Source organism: Thunnus albacares, chromosome 23, assembly GCF_914725855.1.
Source record: "Thunnus albacares chromosome 23, fThuAlb1.1, whole genome shotgun sequence".
Taxonomy (NCBI): domain Eukaryota; kingdom Metazoa; phylum Chordata; class Actinopteri; order Scombriformes; family Scombridae; genus Thunnus; species Thunnus albacares.
In genome coordinates, this window is record NC_058128.1 from 327,501 (window position 1) to 341,264 (window position 13,764).

A 13,764-nucleotide genomic window follows, 5' to 3' on the forward strand; every position below is an offset into this window, starting at 1 on the left:
ACAGTGAGTTATTTGTTTAGAAGAATCCTGATCTGTTTGTGTTGAGATTTATAGAAGATGCAGAGCAGCTAAGCCAGAGGACGGAGGGTCCATCATCACGTCTGTCACACACACTGAAGGCCGCCATGTTCTCCTGCTGCTGTCATGTGGTCGTCCTGGTTGTTGTCTAGAGTCCAAAATCAACATCCACCGCAGCGTGAGGCCAGGTTTACATCGCTGTGCTCAGAGACTAATGTGACCCTCGCTGTCCACCGTACCTACTGCGATGTGAACCAATCAAATCAAAGCAACACCACTATTTGCTGCTTCCTACACGTTGCCTGTCTGTGTTTATGCTGTAAGATACATCAGTGTCACTCGCTGTTAGAGATGTGGCGACATATTGCTGATGTTAAGTCACCAAAAGAAATCATGAAGATGAAGAGGAAGGTCTCGGAGCTTGTTCGCCTCCAACACTAAAAACATATTTTTGGTCAAATAATGCTCTGCAGTGAGTCCCGGTGAACCAACATCACCGTCTGAACCACCGTTCTTAGACTCACCGGCTGGCCGTACTCCACCCAGTTCCCCTGGTCGCCCTTGTAGTACCACAGCCACTTGGTCGTCAGCGTGTAGTGAGGTGGCTTTGTTACCGAGGAAACCGTGGATAGACGTCGAACGGGCTGCGACTCGTGAGTCATCGTCAGGAAGTCGACCGGCCGAACTCCGCGGCTACAAACAAAGAAAAGAAAACATTTCAGTCACCACCTCGCCAGGATAAGTTCGTTTTCCAGACTGAGTAAAAGTGTGACCTCTGACCTCTGCGTTTGAGACGGGTCACAGAAAGCTCGCTCGATGTCCTCCATGTGCTGCAGGTCTGTCCAGCTGTCGCCATCAAACACCTCCCACTTGTAGGGCAGCTGGAAGTGAACACGGAGGCACTTTTCTGCACAGAGAGAAAAAACAAACATTCAACACAAACACACGACAGAAGATGAACTACAACTCTGCAGGTCATCCAGGTCTTTATGTCGTTAAGGCATGTTTGGAGTTTGTTTAACTGATTGGGTTCATCAGGCTTCACTGATAAATATAATTGGGTATCATCTGCATAACAATGAAAGTTTATGGAGTGTTTCCTAATAATATTACCTAAAGGAAGCATATACAAGGTGAATAGAATTGGTCCAAGTACAGAACCTTGTGGAACTCCGTGTCTAACTTTTGCCTTCATGGAGGATTCATCATTAACATGTACAAACTGAAATCGGTCTGATAAATAGGACTTAAACCAGGTTAATGCAGTTCCTTTAATGCCAATTAAATGTTCCAGTCTCTGCAAAAGGATTTGATGGTCAATTGTGTCGAATGCGGCACTAAGATCTAACAGGACAAGTATAGAGACAAATCCTTTGTCTGATGCAGTTAGGAGGTCATTAGTGACTTTCACCAGTGCTGTCTCTGTGCTATGATGCCTCTAAATCCTGACTGAAAATCCTCAAATAAACTATTGTTATGTAGAAAGTCACATAACTGATTAGAGACTGCTTTCTCAAGGATCTTAGAGAGAAATGGAAGGTTAGATATAGGTCTATAATTGGCAAGTGGGAGGAGCAGTAGAGTTTTCTTAGAGTTTATTAGACAGACAGGATTAATGTGCAGGATTTAATCTCTGGTTCACACTCCGGACCAGAAGGTGGCGGTAATGCACCTAATACGCTGGTTGACAACCGCCGTTCTAAACCAAACAGAAGTTTTTTCTTTTTCCCCCCAAACAGAGTGGTACATCCTGTCAGCTGACGTGTTTCCTATCTGTGCAGCCGAACACAGCAGCTCCTCAACGGACTGTTTCATCCTGACGGTCCCGGTGTTTCCTCCGCAGGCTGCACTTCACTCAGCTGCCCGTCAGACCCGCTGCTTCTTCCTGCTTTAACCTGAATAACAAACCGGGGCTCGGTGCTCCGGCTGGATCCACACGGAGAGCCGAGGCTAACGTTAGCTGAGAGGCTAGCGGAGCGTTAGCAGCAGCATGACCAGAGGGACAGCCAGCTAGCCTCCAAGCTAACGTTAGCCCCGGTTTGTTATTCAGGTTAAAGTGGGGAGAAGCAGCGGGACTGTCAGGGTGACACAGTCCGTCGAGGGAAGCACAGTCAGGCGGCGGAAGAGAAGGCGACATATCGGCCTCTCATAATCGGCAGATTTCACCGATGATATTTCATTTTAGAGCTTTTATTGGCCGATACTGAGCGCTAACTGAGGGTAAGACTTCCTTACGCAGCCTGGTTGGGATGAGGTCTAAGAGAAAGGTTGATGGTTTGGATGAACAAATCACTGAAGTTAGTTCAGGAAGGTCAATTAGAGAAAAACAGTCTAAATATATATCAGGTTTTACGGCTGTTTCTAAGGTTCCTGTGTTTGGAGATGAATCGGTGCCTGTTGAGGGCAGCAGGTGGTGAATTTTATCTCTAATAGTTAGAATTAAAGAAGCTCATGAAGTCGTTACTACTGAGAGCTATAGGAATACATGGATCAATACAGTTAGTTTACAACATAAACATACTTTACAGTAAAAGGAAATTATACAATATGTGTTCCAACAGACATGAATCAAACTGCAACCTCAGAAAACTACTGAAGAGAAAAGTTTATTACATTCATCTCAGACGGGGGAAGACATGTTTAGCTTCTAGATAATCTCCAGGTTCCACTTTACACATCAAACAACTAATCAGTTCATTGAGAAATTGATCAACAGATTATTGATAATCAAAATAATCATTAGATGACAGCAATCCACAAACGTACATATGTAGAGTTTTGGATCAGAAGACAGTTGTCCCATAATCCTGCTGCTGATAATAAATCAGTCTTCAGTTGATGCTCCAGTGTGGAGGAGCTGACACTTTGCTGCCATCCAGAGGAATTTAAAGAAACTGCACCACTAAATAAATCAGCTGCTGTTTCAAACACTGGACCAGTGAGATACTGGCCGGCTCTTCTGACTCCTCACATGTTTTAAACAGAATATCAACCTCTGCCGTCTAATTTAAACTCTTTCACTGCGCTGCTGACTGAGATGTGAACATGTACGACTGTTCTGACTGTGACGTGTCAGATGCGTGACTATGTTTAATCTGTGTGTCGGCCTCTTCGTCATCAGTCTTCATCAGAAGACAAACAGGACGAAGTGATGAAGTGAACTCACCCAGGAACTTGCAGCTGTGTCGGATGAAGTGCAGACAGATGTTCCTCTCGTCTGTCTGAGCAGCGGCTTTAACGACGGAGTCAGAAATGTTTTCTGCCAGAAACAAAGAGACAAAGAGTCACAACCAGCATCGAAAGATTCATTCACATCAGCATCATGTTTTAACTTCCTTCTAAACAGACGTTTATGTGTTTGGACGTTTGGTTGAAACAGGAAAGTTACTGTTGTTCAGAGCTGAGAACTCAAACTACAGTCCAGTAACAGTCACCTTCGTCATCCTACATACTCTACCTGTTCACCTTCATCATCCTAAATACTCTACCAGTTCACCTTCATCATCCTAAATACACTACCTGTTCACCTTCATCATCCTAAATACTCTACCAGTTCACCTTCATCATCCTAAATACTCTACCAGTTCACCTTCATCATCCTAAATACACTACCTGTTCACCTTCATCATCCTAAATACACTACCAGTTCACCTTCATCATCCTAAATACTCTACCAGTTCACCTTCATCATCCTACATACTCTACCAGTTCACCTTCATCATCCTAAATACACTACCTGTTCACCTTCATCATCCTAAATACTCTACCAGTTCACCTTCATCATCCTAAATACACTACCTGTTCACCTTCATCATCCTAAATACACTACCAGTTCACCTTCATCATCCTAAATACACTACCTGTTCACCTTCATCATCCTAAATACTCTACCAGTTCACCTTCATCATCCTACATACTCTACCAGTTCACCTTCATCATCCTAAATACACTACCAGTTCACCTTCATCATCCTAAATATACTACCAGTTCACCTTCATCATCCTACATACTCTACCAGTTCACCTTCATCATCCTAAATACACTACCAGTTCACCTTCATCATCCTAAATATACTACCAGTTCACCTTCATCATCCTACATACTCTACCAGTTCACCTTCATTATCCTAAATATACTACCAGTTCACCTCCATCATCCTACATACTCTACCAGTTCACCTTCATCATCCTAAATATACTACCAGTTCACCTTCATCATCCTACATACTCTACCAGTTCACCTTCATCATCCTAAATACACTACCAGTTCACCTTCATCATCCTAAATATACTACCAGTTCACCTTCATCATCCTACATACTCTACCAGTTCACCTTCATCATCCTACATACTCTACCAGTTCACCTTCATCATCCTACATACTCTACCAGTTCACCTTCATCATCCTACATACTCTACTAGTTCACCTTCATCATCCTACATACTCTACCAGTTCACCTTCATCATCCTACATACTCTACCAGTTCACCTTCATCATCCTAAATACACTACCAGTTCACCTTCATCATCCTAAATATACTACCAGTTCACCTTCATCATCCTACATACTCTACCAGTTCACCTTCATCATCCTAAATACTCTACCAGTTCACCTTCATCATCCTACATACTCTACCAGTTCACCTTCATCATCCTACATACTCTACTAGTTCACCTTCATCATCCTACATACTCTACCAGTTCACCTTCATCATCCTACATACTCTACCAGTTCACCTTCATCATCCTAAATACTCTACTAGTTCACCTTCATCATCCTACATACTCTACCAGTTCACCTTCATCATCCTACATACTCTACCAGTTCACCTTCATCATCCTAAATACTCTACTAGTTCACCTTCGTCGTCCTAAATACACTACCTGTTCACCTTCATCATCCTAAACCCCAGCTGAGCAGCAGTGTGTGGAAGGAGATCCAGCTGTTTGCCAGCTGTGTAAAAAGCAGCTGTTTCTCTCTACAACCACAACACATCTGAGGTCTCAGCAGCTGGTTTACACACAGGTGAAGCAGCTCTAAACCTGGTCTGACACCCATCTAATGTCATACTGAAGGAGGCGGAGCTTGTTCTCACCTGTGTGGGAGGCAGCGGTCAAGTAGTGGAGGTTTCTGTAGATGAAGGGCAGGTCATGGATGATGTCTCCGCTCAGGCCGCGCTCCTCCAGCATGCGGCGGCCGCGTTCATCGATGGAGTGCTGACGTTTGCACTTCGATCCAAACATGCAGTCGCCCTGAACAAAGTGCAGACACAGGTGCACTTTGGTGCAGGTCTCCGGGAAGCTGCAGGAGCCGTGAGGACCGCAGCCTTTGTTGTAGTGCAAACACACCTGAGAGAAGAAGAGACACAGGTACACCATAGAAACATGAAACACCTGAGAGAAGAAGAAGAGACACAGGTACAGCAGAGAAACACCTGAGAGAAGAAGAAGAGACACAGGTACAGCAGAGAAACACCTGAGAGAAGAAGAAGAGACACAGGTACAGCAGAGAAACACCTGTGAGAAGAAGAAGAGACACAGGTACAGCAGAGAAACACCTGACAGCACAGACAGGTGCGGTTCAGGTTAAACAGGTACAGACGGACCAATGACAAGAGAAATACATCCACCAAAGAAAAATGACTTTTCTAGTTATTATGATTCTGTGTCGTAATTATGAGATAAAATCTCATGTTTTCTGGTGATTTTAAGTTACAGATGTTGTAATTATGATAACGTTCTTGTAATTACAAGCTCTGGATCTCATAGTTATGCATGTTTTCACTTTATTTTACGGGTCACTTAATTTTATACTAATTTCTTGGAAATTTTCAGAGTAATTTTCAGGCATTTAGGTATTTTTTTATTTATGATTCACAGTGAAGTCCAAAAGTCTGAGAGCACATTAAAATATCTTCATGTAAATCTGGAAATAATCAGAAAGTTTGAGGATTCAGAAACATTTAAAAACACAAGAAGTTATGAAGAAGAAGAAATATTTCAGATTCTTAGATTAGTGTTATTGATCAACTTCACTATATATATATTATATATATATATATATATATTATATATATATTATATATACACATATGAGATATTTTCCTGTAGTTATGATTTCTTATATGTACAAAGACAAATTGTATTCCAAATATTTTTGTAATTTTGAAATATGAATCTTGTAATTACATGTAAATTAAAGTTTTGTAATTAAGGAGATCTGATGTTTATTATGAGATAAAGATCTTGTAATTATAAGATTTTTTGTAAATATGAGATTAGATATAATTTTGCGATCTTTATCTCAAAATTACATAATTAAGAGATGATTTTCTCTTAAATTATGGGATGTTGGGTGATAATTATGAGATTGTTTTCTTTGGTGAATGCACTGTGATTGTGTAGAAAACAATAGAACCTGTTTTACTTTACCTCTGTGGAAACTTTTACATTTTCTTTTTTTTTCTTTTTTGTTTTTTCTTTGTTACTTTAATTTTGTGTTAATATTTCAGGTTCTTGGAAGCTTGTTGTCTTCTGTTTGTTCTTCTTCCTCTCTGGTCTTTATGTTTTGGTCTCTTTGTCAGAGTGTTACATGTGAACTTCAGCCTACTCTCCTACTCTTTCACTCCTGTCCGGCCTTTTCAGCTCCTTTCATTCCCAGAAACGTCTTTCCTTTCCCCACAGCGAGCAGGATTCTCGTCTCCGTGGCTCCGCCTACACTACGTCAGAAACAAGCTAACGAGCATCGCTGCGGAGACGAGACAGCACGCTGAAAGGACAGCAGGCTGCTGCATTTCAGGTGAGTCAGCTGTGTTACAAGAGAGTCATAGGTGAGTCACAGGTGAGTCAGCTGTGTTACAAGAGAGTCACAGGTGAGTCACAGGTGAGTCAGCTGTGTTACAAGAGAGTCACAGGTGAGTCACAGGTGAGTCAGCTGTGTTACAAGAGAGTCATAGGTGAGTCACAGGTGAGTCACAGGTGAGTCAGGTGTGTTACAGGTGAGTCAGGTGTGTTACAGGTGAGTCACAGGTGAGTCAGCTGTGTTACAAGAGAGTCACAGGTGAGTCACAGGTGAGTCAGGTGTGTTACAGGTGAGTCACAGGGGAGTCACAGGTGAGTCAGGTGTGTTACAAGAGAGTCAGGTGAGTTACAAGAGAGTCACAGGTGAATCACAGGTGAGTCAGCTGTGTTACAAGAGAGTCACAGGTGAGTCACAGGTGAGTTTGGTGAGTCATAGATGTGTTACAGGTGAGTCAGGTGAGTTACAGGTGAGTCACAGGTGAGTCAGAGATGTGTCACTGGTGAGTCAGGTGAGTTACAGGTGAGTCACAGGTGAGTCATAGATGTGTTACAGGTGAGTAAGGTGAGTTACAGGTGAGTCAAAGATGTGTCACAGGTAAGTCAGCTGTGTTACAAGAGAGTCACAGGTGAGTCACAGGTGAGTTTGGTGAGTCATAGATGTGTTACAGGTGAGTCACAGGTGAGTCAGAGATGTGTCACTGGTGAGTCAGGTGTGTTACAGGTGAGTCATAGATGTGTTACAGGTGAGTAAGGTGAGCTACAAGTGAGTCACAGGTGAGTCAAAGATGTGTCACAGGTGAGTCAGCTGTGTTACAAGAGAGTCACAGGTGAGTCACAGGTGAGTCAGCTGTGTTACAAGAGAGTCATAGGTGAGTCACAGGTGAGTCAGGTGTGTTACAGGTGAGTCAGGTGTGTTACAGGTGAGTCACAGGTGAGTCAGAGATGTGTCACTGGTGAGTCAGGTGTGTTACAGGTGAGTCAGGTGTGTTACAGGTGAGTCAGGTGAGTTACAGGTGAGTTACAGGTGAGTCACAGGTGAGTCAGCACAGGTGAGTTTGGTGAGTCATAGATGTGTCACTGGTGAGTCAGGTGAGTTACAGGTGAGTCAGGTGAGTCAGGTGAGTTTGGTGAGTCATAGATGTGTCACTGGTGAGTCAGGTGAGTTACAGGTGAGTCAGGTGAGTTTGGTGAGTCATAGATGTGTCACAGGTGTGTCACAGGTGCGTCACAGGTGTGTCACAGGTGTGTCACAGGTGTGTTACAGGTGAGTCAGGTGAGTTTGGTGAGTCATAGATGTGTCACAGGTGAGTCACAGGTGTGTCACAGGTGTGTTACAGGTGTGTCAGGTGAGTTTGGTGAGTCATAGATGTGTCACAGGTGAGTCACAGGTGTGTTACAGGTGAGTCAGGTGAGTTTGGTGAGTCATAGATGTGTCACAGGTGAGTCACAGGTGTGTCACAGGTGTGTTACAGGTGAGTCAGGTGAGTCATAGATGTGTCACAGGTGAGTCACAGGTGTGTCACAGGTGTGTTACAGGTGTGTCAGGTGAGTTTGGTGAGTCATAGATGTGTCACAGGTGAGTCACAGGTGTGTCACAGGTGTGTTACAGGTGAGTCAGGTGAGTTTGGTGAGTCATAGATGTGTCACAGGTGAGTCACAGGTGTGTCACAGGTGTGTTACAGGTGAGTCAGGTGAGTCAGGTGAGTCATAGATGTGTCACAGGTGAGTCACAGGTGTGTTACAGGTGTGTCAGGTGACTCAGGTGAGTGTGTTACCTCGGGCAGCAGGGCGGGGTCGTTCTGCAGCAGCAGCAGGAACAGGTCGTCCTCTTGCAGCTCGTGCAGCGTGCACTCTCGCAGTAAACGGTAGTTATGATCTGAGCGAATGTCGTGGGAGAATTTACACGGTTTCCTGCGACAAACAACAACACGGTGAATGTTTGTCTTCATGTTCAGATCCAAAGCAGCGCTGAGCTGAAGCTGCGCTGAGCTCAGGATACCTGCCTGCAAGTCTTACAATGAAACTACAGACCGAAGAGTTACGAGTAACAGCGAACTGAAACCAGAAAAACTTCACTACGTACATTTTTATTTAAATTTCCAAGAATGAACCTTTGTGCTCCAGTTTGCTGACAGTAAGAAAAAAACGTTAACAGCACGTTTTAACAGCAGACGTGTTATCGGCAACATGTAGTAAAAGTAACGTTATGCAGACCGGCTGTATTACAAACAACGTCAAACACTTCCTCCAGGAAACGGTGATTCTGTGATCACAATAATGAACACAAATACAAGAAATCTCATAATCGACCTCAAACATAAACATCAAACTAGATTTATTTTAATAACATTATTGATGATTTTATTTGCTGCTAATGTTGAGCTGAAAGTTTATTTAATAAAGGTTATAAATGGAACTCAAATACAGTATTTTCTTTTTATAGAACGTTGAGTCCTCATGGTTCTCATGTTCAGCTGAAATATAGTTGTTTCTGTGATCTGCAGGACGCTTTTTATCCAGGAAGTCATTACATATAAAAAATCATATTATTTTCACTGTTTCCCAGTTGGTTAAACTGGACTGACTGGGAGGAGTGTTGGTTAAATTGGACTGACTGGGAGGAGTGTTGGTTTAACTGGACTGACTGGGAGGAGTGTTGGTTTAACTGGACTGACTGGGAGGAGTGTTGGTTTAACTGGACTGACTGGGAGGAGTGTTGGTTTAACTGGACTGACTGGTCTGAGTGAACTGCGACATCATTAAAGTGTAAATCAGACAGTTTGCAGGTTAAATTGTATTTATTGTATTACTGAGTGTATTGATGTATATTCTTAGACGTGTTTATGTGTCACTTAATTATGAAGCTGATGTGTTTTCTGGGTTTTCCCTCCACACACCTGCCCTGCATCAGCCAATCAGCTCCTTGCCTGTTCTCTGTCTAGTCACATGTTCTATATTCCCTCCTTAGTTCCTTTTGAATCTGAATCCTGTTGTTCTGTTCTGTCTCGTTGGACGTTTCTGAAATTCTTCAGTTCAAACTGGCTGCATCTCCTGCTGCTCCTCTGACAATATACATTATATACAACTATAAAAACAAATCTACATTATATACAACTATAAAAACAAATCTACATTATATACAACTATAAAAACAAATCTATATTATATACAACTATAAAACACATGGGTGGTAAATAGATAAAATGTATAAATGTCCTTATGAAGGTGGAATGAATGAGACAGTTTCAGCTTCTCAGATTGTTTCGTTTCTTCTAAGTTTCATTTCTCTCTAAATCAAAACTTCAAACACAATAAACTGATGACATGAACGACTCATCAGCAATGACGTCACTGTGACGTCTGATAACTTATAACAGATATTTCTGGTGTTTTTGGGACATTTTGTGGATCATTTTAATCAATAAGAGATAATCGATCATCCTATAAGTTTTCTTTTCCTTAAGTTTCGTTTTGCCTCATCACTGCCTGAGGAAGAGCAGATCAGTGCGCAGCAGACACGTTAAATAGTCCCGATGAAATACTGAGTTTACTGCTGATTTATTACTACGGAAGCCCGGAAGCAGAGCGAGAACGCAGATAACACAGCTGCTGTTTGTTTACGTTCACCTGTTTTTATCACGTGAGCTTCGGTCCAGTCAGAACTTACTGCGACACACCTGGGCGCGTGCGCGCGGCTCACCTGCCCTTGCCGAACCTGCAGTTTCCGTAGATGAAGAACTTGCAGAGGTGCAGCTGCTGGCAGTCCGCGCACTGCTCCCTGCCGTACCGCCTGCACAGCCGCAGGGACGTCTTGGCCACCACCGTGCTGTCCTCCAGCCGGCCCCCGCCGGCCCCCGCCGGGCCGCGGACCAGCAGGAAGCGGGGACACTCCTGGACGATGAAGCTGAACTCCTGTTGGCTGATGTTGCAGCGCTGCCGCAGCTCCCGCCGCAGCTGCAGCAGCTGCATGGCTCCTCTGCTGCTGCACAGGAAGCTGGTGGCCAACAGGACCTCCCTGCTGTACCGCGACATGTTTCCTACTACTGTACTAATACTACAGTACTAATACTACTGCTGTACTACTACTGCTGCACTACACTACTACTGCACTACTTCACTACTGCTGAGCAGGAAACTCCTCCGCCCCTCACACTGCCACACACTGGCAGCTTCAGCGCATTAAAACAGCTTCTGGTGTGTTTCTCATTATTTCCTTTTATTTATGGAAACATGAAGATCATCACGCGTCATTTAATGTTTTATATCATTTCATGTGAATTAATATCATTCACCTCTAAAACCGAACCTGCTTTACACTTTATCACCTCACTGTTTGGGACGTTAATCATGATCACGTGACCTCACTGTTTGGGACGTTAATCATGATCACGTGACCTCACTGTTTGGGACGTTAACAGGTATCTGCTGCACCAAAACGTGTTTAACTAAATGTCATGACTTTACTGTGATAAAACATGTTTATATATACACACATATATATATACATATATATATATATGTGTATATATATATGTATATACATATACATATATATATATACATACATATATATATGTATGTATATGTATGTATATATATACATATATATATACACATATATATGTATATACATATATATACAAATATATATATATATATATGTATATATACACATATATGTAACTGGTGCAGTACATCAAATGTTAACATTTATGTTTAACACAGTAAATGGTCCCAATAAATACATCAAACAGAAAAAAAGAAAACTCTGCTCTCTCATTAGTTGTGTAGCTTTGGAGTTTAGGTAACTCTTGCAGTTTAGGTTACTCACATCTTTTTGTTCACTCTCCAAAACAAAGACCTTCTCACAATCCTTCAGAACTGGAAATTCACCCCGACCTTCAGTAATGTGTGTTATGTTGAATGTTTCATAGGGGGGGATAAGCACCTCTTCCTCATTTGTTCCAAGGGTTGAATAATTCCCCAGGTAAGCTCCTGAACAGGTCTCAGTCTTAAAGCAGGTCTTCTTACCAAAGGCATCAAGGTTTGTTTTTTAGAGCTGGAGACAAACGCACCGATGTGGTGCGTTTTTCTCCAGTGAACACAGGTTTGGTTCTTTGATAATCTGACAGCCTTGTTTTTTTTCAGGGTTTTTAAGGCAGTAGGCAGTCATAAATGTAAAAAATGGAATCGGAAGGTATTGCAATAGAAGTTCCTACCGGTCCAGACCGCAAGATTGAATTCATCATAAAGTGTTTTATCATTTTCATTATTTTTGTAGACAGATGTATAAGCACAGATTGCCTTCATGTGGTTCTTGGTGAGAGCCTCATCCTTTGGGTCTTTCTGTGTGTTTGAACATGCTTTTGTTTTTTTCCAGGTGTCTTTAAATGTTCCCTTATTCTCTTTTTTGAAATACTTCTTGACTTTCTTCATTTTCTTGGTGCAGTCTTCATACTTGTCATCAACAGCTTCACAAACCATGTTCAGTGGAAATGATCTGGAGTTCTGGAGGGCAGATGAAGTAAGGAATAGGTGATGTTACACAATAAAGATTTTATGATTTATTCAAACCAACTTCTAGAAATGACACTTATATAAACTTCAACAGTAAATATAGGTTGAAGGAAACGTATGATGTTTGACAGCAATATTGTTTTAAAGGATGGAAACTGGACACTTTAGTTCAATCATTTAACTTTAACACTTATGGAAAACCACCAAGCTTGAAGTACACAGACTGCATCTCAGAGAACCCTCAACAATATGGTGAAAGCTGAGAGATCTTCTTATTTCTCTAATATATGCCAGCAAGAGAAAGGTAAAAACCTTAAGTCCTGCTTGACACTGTGAATTATATTGTCTCTCAAACAGTGACTGCATTAAATATTTTATAGACAAGGTTGTAAATGTTAGGGCAAATATCTCACCCTTGTCCACTCACTAGTGGTTCCTCAAAACCATCCATCTTGAACTCTTTCTGTCCTGTATCCATAGATGATATTGCAGCCTTGTTAGGGCAAATGAAACCCTCCTTGAGCCCACTAGATGTCCTCTCTGTTCTTAAAGGTTTTTAACTCTATTGACCCCTTCATAGTCAATATTATAAACTGCTCTCTTCCATCAGGGTGTGTTCTCATTGTACTTTAAGCAGGCTATTGTTCAACCTTTGTTGAAGAAATCAAACCTGGACCCCTCCCCCACCCCTCAACTACAAGCCCATTTCAAAACTCCCTTTCTTGTCCAAAATTTTAGAAAAGGCTGTTGAGAAGCAACTTCTTCAAACACTGGAATTTAAATCTGGTTTCCGTAAACTGTTCTCCACTGAAACAGCTCTCAGATGGCAGAGATTATTCTGTTTTAATTTTATTGGACCTTTAGCAGCCATAGTTAAATGTATTTCTGGGGTCCTAGCGGGCGACATAGAATCAAATTTAAAACTGCTGGCTAAGAATAGATGTAAATGGTACGATTGTTAGTCATGTTGGCGGTAACAACTCCCGATTACGCCAATCAGAGGTCACTGAATTTAATGTTGAGTCGGTGTGAACATATGTGAAGACAGTGTTGGACTCTGTAGTTTCCTCTGGACCGCTGCCTGATCTGACCAGTGATGTCATGTATAGCCACATGTCATCATTCAACCGCTGACTGTCGAGGTGGCGTCCAGCAAACGATGTGGGCTTCATAGATAACTGGTAGACTTTCTGGGGAAGACCTGGTCTGGTTAGGAGAGACGACATACATCCCACTCTGGATGGAGCTGCTCTCATATCTAGAAATATGGCTGAGTTTATTAGTAGACCAAAACCATGACAACCCAGAGCTGAGACCAGGAGGCAGAGCTGCAGTCCCACATGCTTCTCTGCGCTATGTTGTTTAAACTGCATGCTGAGAAAATCAGTACCGTTATTCATTACGTTTTTTTCTCACTTCATTTTTATTT

At 42.2% G+C, this 13,764-nt stretch overlaps 2 protein-coding genes and 1 long non-coding RNA gene across 7 annotated transcripts in view; 1 reads left to right on the plus strand and 2 right to left on the minus strand.

Annotated features, from left to right (window-relative positions):
- The window catches only part of parp12b (poly (ADP-ribose) polymerase family, member 12b), a 16,116-nt gene extending 4,934 nt beyond the window's left edge, over positions 1-11,182 (minus strand). The window contains exons 1-6 of the mRNA XM_044343925.1: positions 10,519-11,182; positions 8,594-8,729; positions 5,114-5,366; positions 3,185-3,277; positions 799-925; positions 543-711 (exon numbers count right to left, since the gene is read on the minus strand). Coding sequence (XP_044199860.1) covers positions 543-711; positions 799-925; positions 3,185-3,277; positions 5,114-5,366; positions 8,594-8,729; positions 10,519-10,850 — 1,110 coding nt within the window. The 5' untranslated portion in view covers positions 10,851-11,182. The remainder of the gene's footprint in view (positions 1-542; positions 712-798; positions 926-3,184; positions 3,278-5,113; positions 5,367-8,593; positions 8,730-10,518) is intronic.
- Positions 6,731-8,575, plus strand: LOC122975477. Of its 5 annotated transcripts, none has more exons than XR_006400685.1 (4): positions 6,731-6,816; positions 6,848-7,234; positions 7,615-7,645; positions 7,792-8,575. It is a non-coding gene; the product is annotated as an uncharacterized LOC122975477 (long non-coding RNA). The 5 variants fall into 5 exon arrangements; XR_006400684.1 differs by lacking the exon at positions 6,731-6,816 and having other exon boundaries at positions 6,836-7,234; positions 7,792-8,144; positions 8,196-8,575; XR_006400683.1 differs by lacking the exon at positions 6,731-6,816 and having other exon boundaries at positions 6,836-7,234; positions 7,792-7,898; positions 8,039-8,575.
- A 675-nt stretch (positions 11,183-11,857) lies between the features above and the next one.
- The window catches only part of LOC122975632, a 58,436-nt gene continuing 56,529 nt past the window's right edge, over positions 11,858-13,764 (minus strand). Inside the window, exons 6-7 of the mRNA XM_044344158.1 lie at positions 12,038-12,326; positions 11,858-11,877 (exon numbers count right to left, since the gene is read on the minus strand). Of these exons, the coding sequence (XP_044200093.1) occupies positions 11,858-11,877; positions 12,038-12,326 (309 nt within the window). The remainder of the gene's footprint in view (positions 11,878-12,037; positions 12,327-13,764) is intronic.